The sequence below is a fragment of the Peromyscus leucopus genome, chromosome 16_21 (genome assembly GCF_004664715.2).
Source record: "Peromyscus leucopus breed LL Stock chromosome 16_21, UCI_PerLeu_2.1, whole genome shotgun sequence".
NCBI lineage: Eukaryota > Metazoa > Chordata > Mammalia > Rodentia > Cricetidae > Peromyscus > Peromyscus leucopus.
In genome coordinates this window covers 6,692,104-6,714,768 of record NC_051084.1, presented here as the reverse complement: position 1 = coordinate 6,714,768, position 22,665 = coordinate 6,692,104, and the positions used below count along the sequence as shown (strand labels likewise).

The following is a 22,665-nucleotide window of genomic DNA, read 5'->3' as shown; positions in this document are numbered from 1 at the left end:
CCCGAGAAATTTACCTCAGAGGAAGGCCCAGGCACTCCCACCAGGGGCCAGGAGCATGCTAGACAAAGTACAGGATGCATGGTTAAGCCTGAACTGCAGATAAACAATGAACATTTACTGGGCAGCCTGTGTTTTTATTTGCTATATCTGGCAACTGCCTCCAGGATCTTCCCTCTTCGGATCCAGAAGGGCCAGCTGCTTAGGGAACCCTGAGGCCCAGGGAGAACCAGGAGACAGCGGAAGGAACTCGGGTCACGTAGGAGGAAGAACTTTCTAGATACTCAATATTGATCCAGGGTGTGGTGGGGCAGAATTAAGGTCTCTGGGACTAACCCACAACCCAGCCTCCATGGGGCAATCACGAGATCTTAGAAGTCTCCCAGTGAAGTAGCTGTCCCCTCTAAAATGGGAGGAAACAAGGCCTACCATGAGGACAGCCACAGGCAGCTTTTGAATAGATACATAATGGAGGCTAAGAGTGCACGTGGCCACTTTTGCCTCTTCCCAGGAGCCACAGCAGGCCATTCAAGATGAGCCAGTCTTCCTGGGATTTTCCCATAGGGCAACTGCCAAGGGCCAGCACACCCCTGGCATCTGGGGCTGGTGCTGGGAGAAGGAACCCAGTTTCCCCACAGTTGTGGATCTGGGGGGCCTTGCAGCATGGAACTGATCTTTCCTCTCCCCATGACTCCCCTTGTTCTCCCTGAACCCTTCAGTTTGTGTTTTTAATGTGTCTGCGGTATCAGGTGATGCTCAGGGTATGACCAGGGTGGTCACAGCCGGGAGGGAAGACTCCAAGGATATATGGGCAATAAACCCCTTCCCTGGTCCCGGAAGGCTCAGGGTAGCCAGGAGCCTGCCGGGAGCCACATCCTGGAAGAGACTCGATTGCAGAGCAGGGTCCCCTGTCCCAGGCCCTGATGGCCCCCCATTACTGAGAGGCAAGGGAGAAACGGCTCCCATTTTTCCGAGTTGTTTCTGCCCCGGCGTTTATCATGTCAACGGAACAAACATCTAGACCATCTGAGCCTTTGCTGGTTCTGGAGGTCAGCGTCCAGGGAGCGAGGACAAAGTTTCCCCCTCACCTCAGGCGGCAGGAGAGTGGCTGACACAGCACAACCAGCCTGCTCTGGAGACCTGGACAGAAGGAGCCAGCCAAGGTCCCTTTATTCAATTGCCCATTCACCCGTTTATCTCTCCATCTAGTCAACAGATGCTGTATTTACCGAGGCTCCTCTCTCCTGCAGTGACAAGGAGAAAGGCCAGGACTTGACGGGTGCTAGGCAAGCACTCTACCACTGAGCTACACAGCCAACACCATTAAACCTCCTTCACTTTGTTTTCTTTCTGTTTGGGGTTTTCATTTGGTTTGGGTTTCTTTTGCAGGTGGGGGGGTGTGTTGTTGAGGCAGGGTCTCGCTATATCATCCAGACTAGCCCCAAATGCTTTATAGGACCCAGATTGGCCCACAACTCTCAAAACCCTCCTGTCTCAGCCTCCTGAGTGCTGAGATTATAGGCAAGGGCCGCCATTCCTGGCTCTGAGCCTATCTATGTTCGTTACCTAATTCAATCCACACCTATACTTAGGAGATAGTTCGTACCATGTCAGTTATACAGAGTGACACAATGAGACCCAGAGAGGTCTACCAACCGCTCGAGTCACACAGTCAGAAAATGCTATGTGTAGCTCGAATCTGTTCAGTTTCAAAGTCTCTCTTACCTCACTCTATATTCATCCACATGTACCCTCTTGCCAGTCACCCTCGTGGGTCTGGCCACATCTGTCTATACATCAGCATTCATCTCTAGAATGGGAGCACTACTGTCTATGGCTCGTGTTGGGAAGAAGTGATCCTGGGTACACAAAATGCTAGGAAATCGATATTATGGCGTCAATTTTACATGTAAGAACAGATTCAGAAAGGCAGTTTTGCCCTAAGACAAAATTGGGGCTGTGTTTGTGGATTTGGGACCTCAGGATCCCGAAACAGCAGCCAGGATTTGAACTTGGGCAGTCAGGTGAGCAGGGCTAGAGTGCCTTCCATGTTATCGACTCAGTCCCTTCCAGATAGAGGGTTATTAATAGCCACGAGGTGTTTATTACTGAGCAGTCAGCAACTCCCAGAGGGCAGCCTAGGGTCATGGGACTTCGGCCAGGTCAGCCCCTACCCCACCCCCAGCCCCATGGGGGCTCGTCCCAGTAGCTGGCTTCCAGCTGGGCCCCAGCCTGCCCCTGAGAGCCCTTACCCAACCAGGCAGCCACCCCGTGACTAGAACAAGTGACCCCTGTCACACTTGTGTGCTTGCGAGCTCGTGCGGATGTGCTCATGTGGAAGATCCATGACCAGAAGTCTTGCGGCAGGAGGGAGGACACCTCTGGAGGGTGTCTGCAAGACAGACCTTCCCCAGAGGCCCTGCCTCAGGAGTTCTGCAGGCCAGGCATGCAGGCAACCTAGGGACAAGGCGGACCTGGGAAGGAAACCCAGAAGAGAGAAAGAAGAGGAGCACACACTTTGTATTTCCTCAGAAGAAATATTCCTGCTCCCTCCCAAGAGATAACCCCTCCTAAAGTCCCAGGGAAAGCCTTCTCCCCAGCCCAGATCTCAAGGCCTTCCCTATATGTGTGCCACAAGCCTGTCCCCAAGCTCCAGCCCCTGAAAGATACAGGAGTCGAATTGGAACAGTCACCTCTGCAGACCTCTGCTGTCCATTCCAGGAGGTCTGCTAATCCAGGTCACAAAGGATTCTTCCCGGGGCCAGCTGTGTGTCTAAGGGTGGGCAGAGGGTGTCTCCTGTCAGGATGGACACTCCTGGAGTCTCTGTTGGGAGAGGAGGAGACCTGCGTGTGTCCTGGGCCTGTCTTGTTGTTCATTAATTCCATGCACACTTACGCAATCTTAACTCAGCTCAGCTCAGCAGGAGCATCCCTATCAGGAAGACCTGTTCCGTCCTCCCTTCCTCTGCATGCAAACGCTCCCTCTTCTGCTGTTCTGGGCTCCAGAGTCCAACCCACCCTGGCTTGGCTTCCAGGAAGAGGAAGGCTGTGTACTTGCAAAGATGGCTGTTGAACCCAGTGAGAGTATTTCAGTTGGGGGGGAAAGTGTGAAAAACAAACAACCCAGATGTAGTAACGTGGTACTCAGAGGAGAAGAAGAGCATTGTCATGGGACCTGGGACAGTGTAAAGACAGTGTCCACAGCCGTCACCTGCCACCGCTTCATCCCCTCAGGCTCACGGGGTAAGTGTTACTGTGTCCACTTTCTAGATTTATTCCCGGAAACCAAGGCTCAGGGACAGAAATGACCTAGTCAGACCCAAGATTCCAACCTGAATCAGAAGTCTCAGCGGGACTTAGAGTGACCTGAATTGGACTCTGGGTAGCGCTAAGTGAGGCGTCTGAGGAAAGGTCCCTGTGGGCTGGACTTCTTGGGCCATCACTTGGGGGACATCCAGGGCCAGGATAGCTAGACCAGCTACACAGGAGGTGGGGAGTCGGGGTATGGTCTTCCTACAGGAAGCCTGAGGAGATGACAAATAAGGTCCTCAGACCTTAGAAGGAGGCACGTGCTGGCATCTGCCCTGCTTGGAAGCCAGATGGAGGACCTTCAGGGGACGTGTAGAGAAATACCAGAGCCGTACATGGCTCCTGACGAATGCAGAGAGCCCTGTGGGGACTGTGAGTGTGTGGGGGAAGGAAGGACAGGGCTGCAGACTCTGAAAGGCACCTCTGGAACCAACCTGCAGTGATGCCCAAGGCCATCTTCAGAAGCCACACAAAGGTCAGGTGGTACTTTCTCCAAACTAGTTTGTATCTTTTCTTTCTTTCTTTCTTTCTTTCTTTTTTTTTTTTGGTTTTTCGACACAGGGTTTCTCTGCGTAGCTTTGTGCCTTTCCTGGAACTCACTTGGTAGCCCAAGCTGGCCTCAAACTCACAGAGATCCGCCTGCCTCTGCCTCCCAAGTGCTGGGATTAAAAGTGTGCGCCACCACCGCCCGGCTATATCTTTTCTTTCTTTCACCTATCTATCTGTCTGTCTGTCTGTCTATCTATCCATCTATCTATCTATCTATCTATCGTCTATCTTATCTTTCTTGAAACCGGATCTCTCTAAGAAGTTCTGACTGGCCTTGACCTCACTATGTAGACCAGGCTGACCTTGAACTCACAGAGACCAGCCTGCCTCTGCCTCCCACATATAACTTGTATCTTTTTGTTTATTCTTTTTTGCAGTCCTAGAGATCAAATCCAGGGCCTCACACGGCTGTGTAAACGCATCCTCAAACCTTTTTTCCATCTTCATGGTCCAAGAAGTATCTGATGGCAGCTCTCTTTCCTCTCTCAGACTAGCAGTCCTGTGAGATCAGGGAGCATCCTGAAGGCAAGGAGCTTGTCCCACTTCAGTCAGGGAACCTTTGCTCACAAACAGACCAACTCTCCAAAACCTTTCAAAATCTTCAGCTCCAGCCCACCCATACTGAGGAAGGAGACCCAGGCCCAGCCTTGCCCCCAAAGGTGCTCTTGCCCGATGAACCCCTCAGTTCTAATTCTGTCCCTTCAGAATCACATCCTCCCCCACACACACACTGTTGATTCTCCCTCAAGCTGTCTTTGTCTTGTATTTCCCATGTCCAGGAAGATTATAAATATTTACTGTTTCCTCCCCTGGCTACCCCTAATCCCCATCCTGACAGATAATGTCCTGTGGATGCAACAGAATGATCTCCCTGTGATTGAAGCCAGCTTTGGGGTGCCTTCCAAAGGTTACCTCACCCAGCCTTCATCTCTAGACTAGCCCAGGCAAAAGCTACCATAGCACATGATTGTCCTCTACACATGGCTGGTATTTGGTAAATGTTGGACCAAATTGTTCTTTTCTCTCCGGCCCTTCTCATCCTCGGTCTATAGGTGAAACCCACATTCTTCTGGCACTAGAACTGTGTTACTGCCTCATTCTAGATATGAGGGCAACACAGATTGAAAAGGCAGGCCTGGCTGACTGGTGTTGGGAGACGCAGCATGAGGAAAGGAAGAATTCTTGACACATCACCAGGATAGTCCCAATAGGCGACATGGGCCCAGGATCACCCTGTTCTGCAGGGATCAACCACCTGCCTTGCAGGAAAAGCTGAGGGAGGAGAAGTGAGTGGGTCCATGGACCCAGGAAAAGGGAAGACTCTCAAGGCTTTCGTGGGTTGTGACTGGATAGAGCTCCTTTGGACAAAGGGAAAACGTAAAATGGAGCTCAGTGTAGGGCAGGTCTTAGCCTTGATCGGGTCTTCTGTGGGCCCCTGGGAGAATCCGGAGACAGCATTTTTATTCTTTTCTCCCCTTTTCTCCGTGGTCTATTTCAAGACTGTTCCTCTTGTCCAGGGCCGCGTGTTGCAACCTCTTGCGTGCTTAGGTTTCCAATCTTCAGCTGACGAGCCCCAGGCCCTGGGGACGCTGCTTGCCTAGCCGAGCCTTACCATGCATAGGGAAGTTGGATTTCGGCCCCGGGTTTGGCCACCGCTGCATCCTCCCTGCGTCCCACTTTTCTTCTGCCTGTTTGTATTCAGTCTAGACGATTCGTTTTTATTTGTTGGTGTCCTGCCCTAGCCCGGGGCGGCTATGGTGGGGTGGGAAGAGCACTGGAATTGGAGTCGAGAAAGCTGGCTTAAATTCTCACTAGGCTGTTTACCAGCTGTGTGAAAATTCAGGCAAATTATTTACCTTTTCTGGGCCTCCAGCATCTCCTCTGCTAAGCAATAGTAACAAGCCCCATCGCTAGGGTGATTAAAAGGCGACAATAGCTGGCATCAGGGATGGGGTCTCTGTTCCCAGCCCCCTGCTCTGGTCAGACCCCCACCTATCCATCAAGTCCCCACCAACCTCTCCTGGCACCTCTGCAGATGTACCACTGCCAGTCTCAGAATGAAGTTGTCTGTCTTCAGGCTCCAGTTTCAAAGCTGTGTGTGTGTGTGTGTGTGTGTGTGTGTGTGTGTGTAGGGACAAGCAAAGAGAAGAGTGAATTTTAGAGCTACACGGTCCAAAGTGGTAGCCCCAAGCCAGGTAGGTATGTATATCAGATGTGGCGACTTAAGATGTGGCCACTACCAATTTTAATACGTGCTAAGTATAAAAATACATACTGGGGCAGCCAGGTGTGGTGGCACATGCCTTTAATCCCAGCACTCAGAAGGCAGAGGCAGGTGGATCTCTGTGAGTTCGAGGCCAGCCTGGTCTACATAGTGAGTTCCAGGACAGGCAGGGTTACATAGTGAGACTATGCAGTTGTCTTGAAAAACAAAAACAAAACAAACAAACAAAAAAATGCATGCCAAGGCCAAGTGTGGTGGCACATGACTTTTATCCCACCACCCAAGGAGGCAGAGGGAGTCAATTCTCTGTGAATTCAAATACAGCCTGATTTATATACTGAGTTCCAGGCTAGCTGGAGCTACAGAGTGAGACCTTGTCTCAAAGATAGATAGATAGATAGATAGATAGATAGATAGATAGATAGATAGATAGATGGATGGATAGATAGATAATTGATACCCCCAAAATATAGACAACTCTCTCACTAATAATTTTCATTTTGATTAAATGTTTAGATGATATTTCACATATATACTGGTAAATAAAGCCTAATATAAGTATGAATTTTACCTGTTTCTTTTAAAAATCTGACTTCTGAAAAAATTTAAAATGTACAGACTAGAAATATGACTCATGCTTAGAACTCATGAAGCTCTGGCCTTTGATTTCCCAGCACCGGATCAAAACAACAAATAAATTACATGTGACCCACATGTTATTTTTATTGGCCAGCACTGTTGTTGACTAAGCAAAAAGGTAGCAGGAAAAGGGGTCCTGGAAAGGAGGTGGGGAGCCAGGCTTGGTGACGCACACCTTTAATCCCAGCACTCGGGATGCTGAGACAGGCAGATCTCTGTGAGTTCAAGGCCAGCCTGATCTACAAAGCGAGTTCCAGGACAGCCAGGACTGTTACACAGAGAAACCCTGTCTCAAAAGGAGGATGAGGAGGAAGAAGAGGAAGAGGGGAGGTGAGACGGCTCAATAAATAAAATACTTGAACCACAAGTTCAAGGACCTAAGATCGGTCCCCAGCACAGAGAGAGGCATGCACCCGGCCAGCCAGTCTAGAGAAATCAGTGAGTTTCAGGTTCAGTGAGAGACCCTATCTCAAAAATAAGGTGGAGAGCAATTAAGGAGGACACCCAACGTCGACCTCTGACCTCCCCGTGCACATACAATACAAAACAGAAGAGTCCGGAGGCAAAGCGGGTTCGGTTGTAAGTGCGAGGTCAAAAGATGCCTCACTGAAAAGTGAATCAGACTTGAAGGTTTGAAATCAAACATATCCTATGTGGGCTAGGGCGTCCCAAATAGAGGGGCAGCCTCTGCAAAGGCCACAAGAAAAGGACTTGAGGAATAGAAAAATGGAAGTCAAGATGAGTGAGAATCTAGCGAGTCATTGAAAGGCAGGGACAGCTGGGGAGTGGAGGGCCCTTTTTCTCTGGGTAAAATGGAGTCTCTTCAGAGTTGTGAGCCAAAAAGTGTTATGATCTGGCTCCTCCTTTACCAGGCTCGCTCCGGCTGCTCCGAGAGAACCGGCCCAAGGGAGGCCAGAGAAGAATCTGAGAGGCCGAGTTTCAGGTGGATACAAGATCACCTACCTCACTGGGCCTTCCCCGGACATCAACCCACATGGGGTACGTGATTGGGAAAGGACAGGCACTAAGCCGAAGCTTCCAGAAGGCAAGACCTTGGCTCAGGTCCTCCCTGAATAGTGCATGCCCTGGCTGCTGTCCATGTCACCCCATCGTACTCAGGCACCCTCCCCCACTGTTGCCGGGCACCTTGGTAAAAACATCTGGAATCAAGATGCCCATTTGCATCCCCTGCTGCTCTTTCTGATACAAGCACTTCCTGTTTTGTGGCAGCCCCCACTCCCTGCTGGAGTACCACTTTTGCTCAACCCTTCCGCCTGGGGTTCAACATCCACTCAGACCCATCTCCAATACGCCTTTCACCCGTCCTGTACGAGGTGTTCCCGGTTAGGTCACGAGAAAGCAGCTGCGCCACGATCCCCCAACCTCAGCTAGGAGCCCCTGGCAATGCCGATGCGTTTTCTTATTTGCGGGAACACAACTCTTTCTCTCCCCGCACTCGCCCTCCACTGGTCTTGTTGCTGGTGTATCTTACACACAAGCGTGCCCGAGGGTGTACCCCAGCAGCTGACCCTGTGTGTACCAGTCCTATTTGCAGTCTGAAGGAGTAAGGTGCTAGAAGCAGACTGAGACACAGTGTCACTGTGTCAAAGACCCAAGCCGGGTCCACCTGGCCCGGGACTAGGGCAGGACAAGAAGGCTGGCCTGGGGACAACAGACGGGTAGCAACAGACTATTGGACTCCTACACCTAGAACACACAAGTAAACTGCACCCTGGAGTCACAGCCCCCCCCCCTCCAGCTGGACCCGCTCCCCTCTCCTGGCCAGGCCCAGCCAACAGCTCTCTCCAGTCTCCAGGGAGCAGCCAGGGACATGGCCTGGTCCTTGTCTGACAAGGAGGCTAGATGAGTTCTGCATAGTGTGAGGGCCCTTTTCTAAGACGCCCATCCACCCATCCCTGGAGCACACACTCTTTGTATCGAGCCAGGAATGGAGAGGTTATCCCATATACTCTACCCCGGGGACCGTTTCCCAGACCTAAGACAAATGCCATGCTCCCAAAGCGGGAGGGAAGGTGGGACAGAAGGACCCAAGAGAAGGAGAGACCAAGGAGAGCTTTGAGATCAGAATTCAATTCTTTAATACAAAATGCTTTTTTTTTTTTTAAGATATATCTGTATTTCTTTGTTGCTGTTTAAAAATAAATATGTACTACGGAATATCTCGGAAAACTGCACTAGAGACAAAGACGTGATGTTAATATCTTTTTCCCCCACAATTATTACGGATAAACAGTAGCACCAATAAATAAATGATAACAAATATTAAAATTAAAAAAGGAGAGAGATTTAGTATGTAGAATTCTCTATTTTTTCTTGTTTTGTTTTTACATATAAAAAACAGAATAGCAATGTCTATTTTATCAGAATCACATATATACATAAACATATATATATATATATATTTATATACAAACACAAGTTACCAAATATATATATAGTATGTAAATGTATATTGAAACCTTATTTCAAAGGAATGTGTGGAGGGGACCAGGGAAGGGCAGAGCTGAGTGTTAGCAAAATTAAATCTCTTCTCAGGACAAGCTAGTGACTGTCACCAATCCGGGAGAGAGAGATTGGAAACACAGATTTCATACACACACACACACACACACACACACACACACACACAAAGTACAAATAAAGAGAGCGAGAGATACATCTCATAAATAGTTGAAATTAAATATTAACCAAGAATACTGAAAAAAAAACCCTACTCTTTAATTAAATTAACTGTTTTTAATTTCTAATTAAAAAGGACTATTAAATAAGTACCGTATATAAAACACTTTCTCTTTTCTCTGCCTCCGTGAGGGCTTGCGGGTCCTGCCCCACTGCTCTGTGCCTCGGGAAGGGGTGGGGTGGGGGAGGGCCAGCCACTCACACACGGCCAAGTCTCCTGGGGAACAGAACTAGTGGTTTCAATGGTCTGAGCACACGAGGTTCCCCTGGGCTGTACCCAGGAAGTGGGGTAGGGAGAGAAGAAGGGTTCCCAGGAGGAGGAGCCTCTGTGGGGGGCCTCCTGGGCACCTCGGAAGCGGAGGAGTGGGCTGCAGGCTGGCCAGGCTCCCGATTCTTCCAGGCGGTGCCCAGAGGGCGGCGTGTAGCGGGATCCACGAAGCAGGCCATGTCCTGAGGCTCCCCAGACTCCTGTTGGGACCAGCGTCTTTGTCTCTTTTTCTGCCATCTTTCTGTCCTCTTGACTCGGGGCCAGGGATGGGTTTGTCGTGTTTCTGGAAGTGAGCCAGTGTGCCCCCGTGCCCTGGCCTCACACGTTCCCTGGCAGGCAAAAAGACGAAAGACCACACCAGAGTCTTTCATCCCACTGTCTCCCCTCTCAGGATCCGAGCAGGGACATTCTCCTCCCAACTCAAGTCCACAGCAGTCAAACACATCCAGTGAAGACACCAATAACATTAGCAAAGTTAATTTAAAAAAAGAATATATATATATTTTATATATATAAAAACATATATATTTATTTATATATATAATATATATATATGTGTGTGTATGTGGGTGGGTGTGTCTACAGGAATCCCAGAAATAAACTCCCTAATCTTCCGGGCTTGGTGATTTAGCAGCAAGTAAAAGAAAATGTCGAATCCAGTTCCACAAGGGACCGTGCTTGGTCACCTGCCCGGGAATGCTTCTGCCGGAGTCTCGCCCTCCGGACCCAAAGTGCTCCTCGAAGAGTCTCCTCTTCCTTCACGTCAGGCTTTCTGGATTAAGGACTGTTCTGTCAATGGTGACGATGATGGTGTGGTGGTGACATGGTTAGTCGGTCTTTCTGGTGAGAGGTCTGGTTCCCGAAACCCTGAGGGAGGCTCCTTCCTGCAGCCTGGCTCACCGCCTTGGCTTGTCACATCTGTGGGGAGTGGCAAAAAGAGGCAGGAGGTTAGGGCCACAGGAGCCTGGCAGTGAGGCAAACAGCCTCCCCAGGCCTGGGAGACCCCGGGCCCTGTAGGCTGGCCCTACAGGAGCAGGGTTCCCCGAGGCGCAGGTGAGACAGAGTCCCGGTGGGGAGGGAGAGAGAGACCCAGCCCTGCCTGCTAAAGATGGCGAACTACGAAGACGAGACAGACACGGAAATACTTGCAAAGCAACACATGAGCAGTAGAAGACCAGCCCCCCTGTGACACTCCACAGCGGAGGGGTGACAAGGTTAGAGGTAGTTAGCTGGGAGAGGGTCTCTGCAGAGGGATTTTCCGTTCTGGCTCCTAGGGGTGGGTTTAGAAGAGTAGACAGTGGACAGGAAAAATACCTTGGGCTAGGCCAATGACAGAGGACCACCCTGGAATGTGTTCTGTCCAGGCGGACAAGTCCCGGAGCTCCAGGAAGGTAGGAAAACATCTATGCCCCGACACCTCTCTCGGCCTTAGCTTCTACCTTGAGCTGGCCGGCAGCTGCAGGCCCAGGCATGGGGCCGCCTGTCTTTACCACATGTCTACCTTAGGCTGGGCTCAGACAACTTAGTGGCCTTGCTCCTCTGACTGAAGCAGAGGGGGTTTCTCCTCATGCTCCTGCCCCTGGCTGGGTGCCCCGGGGACAGCCTGAGAACACGGGTCCCACCCAGTCTTGGAAATGCAGTTCCCAGACACAGGCAGCGGTGGACTAGGTCAGGTCTCCGGAAGTCAGGTAACCTCAATTAGCTCCCCAGCTCACTCCAGAAACCTTACAATGCCAAGGTCTTTATCTTCCTTAAAACCCTCTGGGGAGCTGAGCCCTGTCCCCCACCCCTGTTGTTTGGACGAGTCCCTACCACAATACTGACACACTCAGAGTTCTCACAGTGTTTCACGGGAACACCCGAGGTCAGCTCCCTCACGTCTTTTGAACACCCACAAGACACAGAATGCAGGCAGGGAAGGGGCCCACACCTAAGAACCCTGCACCTACTTGGGAGCCTGGCCCTCTCTGGGGTCATCCCTCTAAAAGCTCTCTTCCTGGGTGATGCTCATACCCAGGACAGGCCATATCAATATAAACACCTGTCTAGATATCAAGACTAGGAGCTGCCAGTCACAGCCCTGTGCTCTTGACCTCCCCACTGAATGTGGTCATATACAACAGTCACTCATGAGCTGGACATTTTCCTTGGTTCACAAGGGCAAAGGACAGAAGTACAGACACCTGGGTATCCCAAAGTGTTATGAACCAGGCCCAGGCTTAAGGTGCCCACAGAGTCCTGTCAGGGAAGGGGGCCTGTCTCTTTCCTGCAACCACCCTGGAAGCCTTTCTGAAATGTGTGGGCTGTTGAGGATTGTCCCTCTTGACCATGACTGATGCAGGACTGAGTTATCTAGGGTCCTCAGATGTATGTAGAGAGAATTTCCCATCCTAAACCAACCGCAGAGCCCCACTTTCAGAGAGGCCCGGTCTGAGGTGGACACAGCCTGTCCTCAAGGCCTCCCACTCCAGGAGAGACAACCTGTCTTCAAGAAGCCATAGTCTGAAGGGGGGCACAGACAGCGGGAGCTCAGACTCCACGCCCAGGAAAAACGACTGGGCGGCGAGAGGCCCGGCTGCGCGGGCTCTGGGGGCAGAGGGGCAGCCAGGGAACGCTATCAGACATCCCACGGCTGAAAGGACTTTCAGATCTCAGCATCTGCACCGAAGGGAGAATGAACAACATCAGCACCCGCCGACAGCCTTCACAAGCAGCAGGACCGCAGGCCACAACACACAGCTGGTGTCCACACCATCACATTACGCCACAGCAGCCTACCCGCTCAGGCAACCAGGGCCATCATCTCAGAGCAGGCCTGCCAGGCCAGACTGGAGCCCGGGGCCCCACACGGCCTCAGGAGTCGAGAAGGCAGCAGCAGTCCCCACACAGGCAGCTAGAAGCTGAGCAAGCAGCTGGCCCCTCACAAGCGTGCCCTCTCTGTCTCTCTCTCTCTCCCTCTCTGACTCTCGCTTGCCCTCTGGAAACCAACCTGCAAGTACGTTCGTTTAACTCAAGCTGCCTCGCCTTGCAACGCGAGTCTGTGTTTTTGCAGGAACATTTACACGTCTGCGGATCTTGGACAAACAAATGCTTTCTCCGCTCTGAGCAAGGCTCACAGTGACTGCAAAAAGGCAAAAGGAAAGACATCTAAGCTAGAGCATCAGCAGAGAGAGAGAGAAAAAAAAAACCCATGCAATACCCCCTAACGTGGCCACCACGGCTTCCCCACCCAGCTCGCTGGCCCCTAGGCCCTTTCCACATCCTGGAAAGATCGGAGCGCTCCAGCAGAAGACAGAGAGAGTGGCGGAAAGACGCGGCACTTGGCAGGGCATCTGCCTACAGAAAGAGGAGGGCACAGGCGGGCAGAGTGCGGGGAGAAGGCTGCCGTAAGGGGCAGTGCTGCGCCCCACCAAGACATGGGCCTATCTCAGGCCCTAACTGCTGCTGTTCCCAGAACATGTCTTGACTCTTTACCTGCTGGGGACAGTGATGAGTGGCCCATGAGACCACCAGAGGCACCTTCTCCCTGGAAAGGGACCTCTGCCCAGACCCTCCACCAAGGGAGAGGGCCAGCAGCAGGCAAGCCAAATCCAGGGGGGCACTGTCCACCAGCAAGGCCTCCAGAGCCAGCACAGCCTGCAGCCCAGAGGAAGCGGCCACCCTCGAAGACCTCAGTGGGTGATCTGGGTGGGACTGGAATGGAGGGCTTTTCCCTCCTGGAGCCTCAAGTCGCGGTGTCAGAGCACTTCCAACAGATGAGAAGGGCGGCCGGCCACACAGAGCCTGGCCCACCAGGCTTATCCTCAGCCCACCGTCATCCACTTCCCAACCATCATGCCCGTCACTCACTCCACCCTGACCCTCCAGACGTGTGCAGGAGCCTAGAGAGCAGTGGAAACCAGTCGGGTGAGAGGGCCCCAATGCCCAGCACCCATGCCAACAGTGGCCCCACCACCAATGCCCAGTGGGTGAGAGAAAGTCGGTGCCCAGCCAAGCCAGAGTCCCTCCCTGAGTGCTCCAGACCTACTCACCTGCCACCCCACCTCCTCCCAACCCTGGTCCAGCAATGCCACCACCAAGTCTACCCGCTGGTGTCATTAGTGGAATGAGTGAGAGAGAGAGAGGGAGAGGGAGGGAGGGAGACTGAGGCCAGCAGGAGGCCAGGGCAAGAGCCAGAGGGGAGCTGAGGAGGGGAGGCAGGGTTAGGGGAACGGCAGGCGCTTGTCTGGAGGCCAGGAAGGCTCCAAGGACTTAGACAGCAGCGGCACCAACGTACACGCTCCAGGATTTAAACCGGGATTTCTTGCGCTTTCGTTTTTGACCCTTTCCCTTTCCTCGAACTGATTTTCTGGAAAATATAAAAATAGAAACAGACAGGAAGAGAACGAGGGGGGGGGGAGAAGAAGAGAGGCACAATGAAGAAGACAGAGGCAAGATCAGGAGGCCCAAAGGCACCCGGGTCACTTCCTGGAGCAGCCTCCGGGAAGGACCAGGCACGGCGGGCTGGGACAACATGCATCCTTCTCCTCGCTCTGCCCACCGTAGGGCTTTGGGCGGGCAGCAGAGACTGTGCAAGGCACAGCCTCTAGGTTCATGTGGCCCCTGGCCCCTGGCCCCAGGCAGGGCGCAAAGCCACAGGGGCAAGATCTTTGCCCAGCAAGGCAATAAATACAGTTAGACCCTGAAGGTCAGAAGGTTCTATGAAGGGCTAAGGCGGACTTTAAGGAGAAAGTCTGATTCAAAACCTTATAGCTGGAGAAACATCTGCCTTTGTCTCTAAGTGTGATAGATAGCGGGGGTCCCTCTGGGGACCCCGCCTCACTGTGTCCTTGGTGAGAGGGGACAGTTACTTGGGAGACGGCACAAAAGCCAGGCAGGGCATGGGGGCACCAGCTGCCCAGCAGTCACCTGGGACGGGAGTTGGGTCTGAGTGTCCTCAGAGCCCAGCAGTGATGGAGGGACCGGGGATGAAGGAGAGTGCAGCATGCGGGTGTGATTAGGGGGCCAGGGGACCTGGCAGAGTTTCCTCTCTCCAGCTTGTCGGAGCCTGCCACTAGACCCTCTTCCGAGCCCAGGCGAGCCCTGGCACTCTCCCTGTGGGCAGAGCAGGCATCTAGTGAACAGCTGAGGAGACAGGCTACTGCCTGCCACCCTCCAGGGAACTAGCACTCTCTAGGCCTGCCAGGTCCCAGAGAAGACATGGCAGCCTGTCTATCACAGGGAAAGAGACAGGAAGGGACCTGGGGAGTGGGCAAGTCTGTCCTGCTTGGGAGAAAGCCCTAGAAGGATGAAACGAGAAAGCTCTCCACACAGGGACCCTCGCCTGGAGCACGCCCTCTCTCTCTCACTGATAAACTCCCAGACCATTGCTCTGGCAGACACCGTAGTCCTGGAATCTGGGGACTTAGGGAGAGGCATGAGGACAGCAAGTCCCCCAAGTGGGAGGGCAGACAGGAAGGGATGTGGGGGGGAGGGGAGGGGATGGGTGCTCTCTCTCAGTCGCTCCTTCCCTACAAGTTCGTTTTTCCCCATCAACGTCAGCCCCCGACCCATCCTCACACAACAAGCAACCGGAAGCCTCAGAAAATGGCCACCACACCGCTTTTCCTACCCTGCTGAGAGGGCGGAGTCCGCTACCTGCCCCACTCTGGTGAAAGCATACACACACCAAGAAATCTCCTGGACCGCCACGGTCAGTCACCACCGAACAAGGCCAAGGCCACGTCCTCTGATACACAGAAACTGCCCTCCGACACCGGCTCCCTCTCCTTCACTCCACTGTGGGTGCCAGTGCCCACACCACCACCCACACTGAGACAGTGAGTGCTGGCCTGGAGGGCCCTGAGCCCCGGGGGGACAGCATCTTCTTCAGGGCAAAGAGCAGACTCCAGCTTGGATGTCTTCATCATCCTAGAGCCGCAGGCCTGAAGCTGGCTCCATCCCACTCTGGTCACCATGTCACCGTCACCACGTCACCACCCACCCCGCGGCCCGACCCACTGAGGCCATCAGAGCCCCCCAGAGAGGAAGCCGAAAGCCCCCAACCAAGACAGCTGGGCAAAAGTGCTAACATGTGGCCACTTACTTTTCTGGCTTTGTTCTGTCTTTCTTTGGTCTGCAAAAGGTAGAGAAAGGAAAAAAAAAAACAAAACACAGAGGAATCAAGATGATGATGACGTCAACGGGCGAAAGGACCACAACCCGGTAATCGCGCCATGTTTATGATTTAGCGAACGCTAGCTTTATCTTTACACATCCTAACGAAGCTGGTCCCCGTGACACTGGCGAGGGACACCGAACTGTCCTGCCCACTTTCTAGATGTGGGCAACACACATGAGGTAAGCACACTGAGGTCAGATGCCCAGGGTCACAGTTGGTCGGAAGGCTGACGTGGGCTAACAAGGGTGATTGCCTCAGCTCTGGGGCAGGCCGCGGCCGGGGGCTGCCTGAGGGGGGGCCGCGGCCGGGGCTGCCTGGGGGGGGGGCTGGGGGCTGCCTGGGGGGCGCGGGGGCTGCCTGAGGAGGGGGAGACTCTATCCTCACCTGCATTCACATCTACTGTGCTGTAGGAAGCTCATCTCTCCTATGTGCTGGCTTTGGTGAGGTTTGATCCGCATGATCTGGAGAGGGAGGGAACAGATCACAGAGGTTAGTGACCCAGCCAGCCATACCCGTATGGGACATCCCGGGGCTCCTGCCATTCAGCACCCAGGGGTTCTATTGAGCATAGGCGGTGGAGGTAGGGGGATCAACGCTCTAACAGAAAAGAGCCTTGAGCCACCCCAACTCCCCCAACCCTGCAGGCCTTAAGGAGCACCTGCTCTTGAGGGCAGACACAGCTGCAGGGGTTGGCCAGGCTGGGAATTCAGGTCCTGGATTCTCACCATCCCAATCCCTTCCCCTCCTTCATCCCTCCCAAGCTTCACCCTAACCCTTACAAGCTACCTAAGAGCTACCCAGCCCATGCCACTCAGCTGCCTCCCACTCTCCACCCCGTCTGGGCCCAGATCCACCCATCACTATGTAGCTAAGAGACTGGCTTTTAGCTCTGCAGTGCCATCCAGCTTCCCAAATGGAGCCCTCAAGCAGGGAAAGCTTTGGGGTCGCTCTCCCAGAGTAGGAGAAGGGCACTTGTTGTAGGCACCAGCCCCTGCTGAGCCGAGGGAGCGAGGTCGTCAAAGCGGAGGACACGGTCAAACCGTCGCGAACTCGAGCAGGGGAGTGCGGAAAGGCGGCCATCTTCTTCCCCGTTGTAGAAAAGAGCCTCCAACCTCACCTCCTCACCCCCAGCCCCAATTCAGCTCCTCCTATCAAGAGTTTCCCAGGCAGAGGCCCAGACAACCTTCTAATGGCCCTCCTTGTCCCACCCGCCCCTCCTGCACCCCGTCCGTCCCCTACGCCACAGGCACCTACCTGCATGGTGATGTTGCTCTCCGAGGTGGGCACACACTCCAGAGCCTCGTCGTTACAGCAGCCCCCACACCTCATTAGGGGCACACAGGACGGCTTGAAGATATACTCTATCTCATCAGGGTACTCCTGGAAGATGTCCACCAGGGTCTCGATCGGACGGCAGTAGCTGCGCTTGTACACGTCCATGAACTTCACCACTGCGTGGGAGGGGTGACATGTGAGCCCGCTGGTAACGCAAAGATGATCCGCCCCTCCCCCCAGCTCCTCGCGGCTTCCATACCAGGTAAGTGCTAAAAATCTAAATGAAGCACCCCCCTCATTTCTAGGTCCAGGTCCAGGGGGGGTCGGCCTGCCATACCTGCCTCCCTTCCTCACTGTAAAACAAAGCAGTTTCCTGGGCCAACTACGATTCCGGAGGGCAGTCTGAGTGTGGGTACACCTGTTTCCCACTTCCATCCCACAGCTATGGCCACAACACCCAGCAGGCCGACGGCCACTCAACCAAGTACATGCTGGACCCCACAGGACGTCCTAAGTCCTACTAAGTACTACCAGGACCTTATTTTATAAATGGGGACCTAGAGGCTCAGACAAATGCCATAATTTGTCGCAAAGGCCACACTGCTGGTGAGAGGCGGTCAGAACGGGCTGTGAGAGCAAAGCCTTACACACCCACAACACGCGCAACCACAGAGGCTTGAGGAGTCGCCTCACGGTCGCCAGTCCCACCTCCCCAGACCTGAGCCGAAGACAGTCAGTCAGCAGGTGGCAGGCACACTGGGCAGGTCCTGCCAGCACTCAGAACCCCGCCCAAGAGAGCAAACTGTTTGCATCATGGAAGAAACAAGAGCCGCCTCTGTACAAAGCACTTCGAGAAGCTGACTCGGAGGAAGACAGGGGAGAGACAACTTCCCAGGCAGCCTGAGGTACTTGTCGGCAGGAAGGGGATTCGGGGCCAAGGGGGCAGGCGGTAGAGAAGCACAGGACTTCTTGGGGACATCAAACGGTGGCTCAGCTGGTCCCTCTGGTCACATCCCTAACACTACCCCACAGAAGTCTGCCCCTGAAGTGAGAGAAGAGAGAACACAAGCCCACGCGGGGCCCAGGCTCTGCCAGCAGCTGGTGTGACCTTGGGCCTGTCCCTCCAGTCTCTGGGCCTCCAACTGGCTATCTGTAGAAGCAGGTTGGCCTGACCTCTAAAGACACTTAAGTGAGCACGGAGGTGGGGTTCCGTCTCTCTTTGCTAGCCCTGAAAACAACTCTTCTTTTCTCATTCCAGGTGACAAGGTTTGGAATGTCACCAAGGCATTTGAAGTGTTCGCTCCAGAGACTACACTGCCTACCCCCTCCCTCTCAACCTAGGGCCACAGCCAAACCTCCCTTGGCTCTTTGTGGTTTTTTGTTTTTGTTTTTGTTTTTTTTCCAGAAAGGTAAAGAAGATGGGACCCAGGAGTGTGATAGGTTGACTGGGGAGAAACTGGGGCATCGAGGGAAAGGTGGGGTGATGTCCACAGATGTCAAACAGGAAAAGGAATGGGGGTAACCTAACTGCCACCCCCTGCCTTGCTCAAGGGCTCTCTTTTCTATCTGGACAAACGAGCACAGAATTCTTGTCTACCCCCAAAGAGTTAACGTATAACACAGCCCCCCAAAAAGTCCATGAGATCAGATCTGAAAAATTCTTTTCAAGCCAAGTCTGTATAGAAGATGACTAACCCAGAACTTTTTTTTTAACTGACCCTTCTTCGTCTTGGCTGGGGCAGAGGTGGCCCAGGTCAGTTAGTGACCCCCCCAGGAGCAGGTAGCAGAAAGGTATGACCCAAGCATTGACTGGGGTGGGAGCTGCAGGTTTGGGATTCTTTCTGAAGGGCCACAGGAGGTGGTGGACATGCCTTGGCCAGTACCCATGGCAGCCTGGCCCCTGCCCCCAAGGAAAGCTGTCCTGCTACTCGGGACGTGTGCACACATACACTCCAGCATCAGGCTTTCGTGGTTTTCCTTATTTATGGCAGACAACCTTTTCTCCATCAAACAAAGACCATTTGTCTTGCCTCTCCCAGACCACAGAGCCCACTAGGAAGCAGAAAGGGGTGGGTAGCACTTTGGAAGTGGGGGCCTGTCAGTGGCTGGGCCCAGGGAGTGGCAGAAAGCCAGGCCCTGGGCCGGGAGAAAGAGCTCCTGGGGGAGGAGGCAAAACCGGCTGGACATCACCAGTCTTCCTTGGCTGGCTCCAGCAGCCAGCCGCACTGGATTTGGGTCAGGGAAATGAGCCTAGAGGAAGACCCCAGGGCCTTCCCTACACAGAGGAAGGACACTGGGGGAGTGGCATCCGGCTGGAGCAGAGGCCACACTCAGTGCTGGGGAGAGCCAGGGCGTCCCCCAGAGAAATGGGAGGATCCCGGTACTCCAAACCACACTGGAACAAAAGGCAGGCGGACTCGGGGTTGGGCAGGGGGGCGGGGCGCCGGAGAGCTACAGCCGGCCCTCTGCTGGTCCTGCAGGGAAGTTCACAGCACCCAGTCTATGGAAGCTGCCATCCTCGGAGAAGTGCGAACCCAGGGCCGGGCAGTACTATGCGGGTGTCCTCCCATCCTGCCTCCAGCTCACACAGGAAGAGTCACAGCCCCCACGGGTGGGCCATGGCTGAGTAGGAAGTGGCACGAAACGTTTATCCTCCCCTGGGAGTAGGGGATACAAGGGATACCTCCCTGAACATCTGGAAACCCTGAGCATTGCCTTCCTCATCTGTGGCTCACGGCAGCCTTTCCAGATAAAATTTTACTGGAAAGGGCGTTAGAAAAAGCAACAAGTCCTGTTTCTAGCAGAACGCCGAAGAGAAGACAGCCTTAAGAAACGCAAGAGTTAAACCCACAGTATCCATGAAATCTTGATCCTCATATTCCTGCGCCCCACCCCACCCCCAAGTCTGAAAAGGAAGAGTGGGACTTATCCACGCACCCTCGAGACAAGGGGAGGGGTCCGATCCGAGAACATGGGGACTCACCTTCGTGGGCTTTCTGCTCTCCTTCTGTCGTGGGTGCAGCCTGGGACCACTACAGACAAACAAAGAGGAAAAAGCATTGGAGGGGCAGGACAGAGGCAGCCACGGAGTGCAAAGGCCAAGCCACTGAATCCCTGACCCCCTCTTGCCTCTCTCCCAGCCCCCAGCCTCCAGCTCCTCCGTGGCTTCTGAACCAAACAGGGAAGAGTCGGGGGGGGGGCTCCCCACAGGTCCAGAGCATACCCACTACCCCTGGACTGCCTCAAGTCTGAACCCCTGAAGTTAAAGTCTAACCAGGTGCTGGGGAGCTCACAATTCAGGAGGGAAATACCAGACCCCTGCGTTGTCCAGGCCCCTAGCTCCCCTCCATTCTGGCCTCCTCTCTCTTCTCACTGCCCCCGATTCCCTGGTCCAAAGCCACGGGTAAGTAGTAAGGTCAAACAGGAGGACAAATTTGGACTGGGGCAGGAAGGAAGGACTAGGGGCGAGAAAAACAACATGGTGACCTTCTCCTGCTGACATGACAAATACCAGGGTGAGCTGGTGCTGAAGAGGGAGGGGGTGCAGGGGACCGAAGGGCACCCACTACCCTCCCCCTCCCAACCCTCCCCAGGCCTCAGGAGCAGCCCGCATGCCCACAGGTTGCTCAAGGGCTGGAAAGCCGGGAGGAAGGCCCCAAGGAAGGGTGTCCCGTTGTCCTTCCACCTGTCTGTCTGCCCAGAGCCTGAATGCAGTCCCGAAGCCTGGCCAGCCCCGCCACATCCCCAAGCCTCTCACCTAGGCAGAGGACTTTGCTCAAATGGAGCCATGAAAGCTTTCTTCTCCTCAGAACTGCCCAGTTCCAAGGGGTCTCGCTCCACCCTGGGCCTGAGCCCCCGTCCTTCTGATCCCCACCAACTCTTTTCACCCCTCCCCGGAGGCTGTGGAGGTCAACAAAAAGGCCATGTGGACCCGGCCATAGGGAGCAAGGGAAGGCTCCTAGGCCTTCCTGAGGGTCTCCTGGTCCTACCAACTCCCCAGCCACATGCCCCACACCCACCTGGACCTCCAACCGCCCTGAGAAGGATGCCCACCCTTGGCCTGTCTCTCTCCTCCACCAACAGCCCCCAACTGCAGTCTCTCCAGGGCCCTCAGCCTCGCCACCAGGGCCAAGGTCAGAGGTGGCCCTTCTCAAGAGCTAGCCTCCCACTGCAGCTCCCTCAGGCAGGCCCTGGATTCTGCTCCTCAGGCCCTCAACTACCAGGCTCAACAGCCTCGTGACATTCTCCCTCGGTCCTCTATCTCGGCCCCAATGGAGAAAGGAAAAGAAACTTTGAACCCCCTCCCAGATGGGGAGGTTCTAGGCAGGGCCTGGCCAGGTGCCCTTCTCTGGGGGCCTCTGAAGGTCATACTGTGGCCAGGCACTCCTGCCCCTCCTCCCCACATGGAGGCCCAGAGCCAAGGCCTTTGTGCCAGGGTCTGAGGAACTCTGGATGGTGGCAGGGACCCCTGCCTGTCTCCTTCCTTCTGCCCCCTCTCCAAGTAGGCTCCCTAGCTGAGTATTAGTGGGAAAGAGCATGAAAGGACCCCTTGATAGGCAAACTGGGTGGGCAAGTTCAGAGTTAAACCACCTGCTCTCTGAGCAGCGGGTTTTGCCAGGACAAAGTGTGTGGGAGACACTGACAGGCGATCCTGCCAAAGGTGTGGGAAAGGCTAGTTCCAGGCTGCCCCTGTCACAGCAAATATCAAGACATTTTTCCAAAAAGGGGAAAGCGGGGTGATGTCAGTCTACCCTTCACTGACCCCCAAAAACGCTGGAGCACAGCTCACTAGAGCGGCTGGAGAGAGGAGGTTAGCACACCGACCTCCACCGACTCAAAACTTAGGTTAGCGTTTCCACAAAGAGCCCGAGGGTGGGCCTCAGCACCCCCACGTCTGACACTCACCGTCCTTTTCCTGGACCCGGGGGTCAGAAACGGTTCTACGAGCCTTCTCCAAGAGAAGGAAGATATAAAAGGGTGGGAAGGGCTTCTCTACACACCAGGCAGGAAACGGGGAAAAAGGGAAGGGGCGTCGGGAAATTCTTCCTAGCGCAAGGCACGGGTAGAAGTTGGGGTCGGAGGAAAAGGGTATGGGAGTTTCTCCGGGTCACGGAGCCGGGGATACCTCTAGAGGTCACCTTCCTTGCGGAGGGCCGGCGGGGGGGAGGGGCGCCGCTGGTCGCCCGGGTCTCCCGGCTCCCGCAGCCGCGGCTCCGGGAACACGAGGCCGGCCAGGCCCGGGCTGATGTAATCGGCTCTGCGCCGCGCGCGCCCGGCCGGGCGGGGGAGGGCGGGCACCGCGCGGGACGCAAGCGGGGACGGGAGGGGGTGGCGCAGCGCAGGTGGCCCAGCAAGCTGGAGGGGTGGGAGAGGGTCCCCGCAGCAATCCATCCTAAAACTTTTCCCAAACTCACGGCAAGGGCCCAAGAGACCCGAGCCGAGTGACAGCAAAGCCCCCTCGGGCGCTCGCTCCCTGCCCCCTCCACGATCTCTGCCCTCCCCCGGTCCAAGGTCCGAGCACCCCCAGGCATGCCCGCTGGGCTG

At 54.4% G+C, this 22,665-nt stretch overlaps 1 protein-coding gene across 8 annotated transcripts; it reads right to left on the bottom strand.

Annotated features, from left to right (window-relative positions):
* Positions 1 to 9,263: 9,263 nt before the first annotated feature.
* Vegfa (vascular endothelial growth factor A) lies at positions 9,264 to 22,359 on the bottom strand. 8 transcript variants are annotated; one of them, XM_028887114.2, is made up of 8 exons: positions 22,247 to 22,359; positions 20,105 to 20,153; positions 17,101 to 17,297; positions 16,231 to 16,307; positions 15,772 to 15,801; positions 13,963 to 14,034; positions 12,676 to 12,807; positions 9,264 to 10,604 (listed from the first exon to the last, which is right to left on the bottom strand). In XM_028887114.2, exons 3-8 carry the CDS (start codon positions 17,284 to 17,286, stop codon positions 10,583 to 10,585), a joined length of 519 nt encoding a protein of 172 aa, XP_028742947.1. In that variant the 5' UTR covers positions 17,287 to 17,297; positions 20,105 to 20,153; positions 22,247 to 22,359; the 3' UTR covers positions 9,264 to 10,582. The 8 variants fall into 8 exon arrangements, with proteins under 8 accessions (XP_028742947.1, XP_028742946.1, XP_028742945.1 ...); XM_028887113.2 differs by lacking the exon at positions 22,247 to 22,359 and adding an exon at positions 21,175 to 21,988; XM_028887112.2 differs by lacking the exon at positions 22,247 to 22,359 and adding an exon at positions 20,879 to 21,130.
* Between the last annotated feature and the right edge of the window lie 306 nt (positions 22,360 to 22,665).

Bases quoted from the DNA above. Each gene is read 5' to 3' on its own strand.
- Vegfa (XM_028887114.2), bottom strand. From the start codon at position 17,286: ATGGACGTGTACAAGCGCAGCTACTGCCGTCCGATCGAGACCCTGGTG. The intron at 15,802-16,230 runs GTGAGGATAGAG...TACCTTTTGCAG, and splicing joins CACAGTAGATGTGAATGCAG to ACCAAAGAAAGACAGAACAA. The intron at 14,035-15,771 runs GTAAGTGGCCAC...TATATTTTCCAG, and splicing joins GACAGAACAAAGCCAGAAAA to AAAATCAGTTCGAGGAAAGG.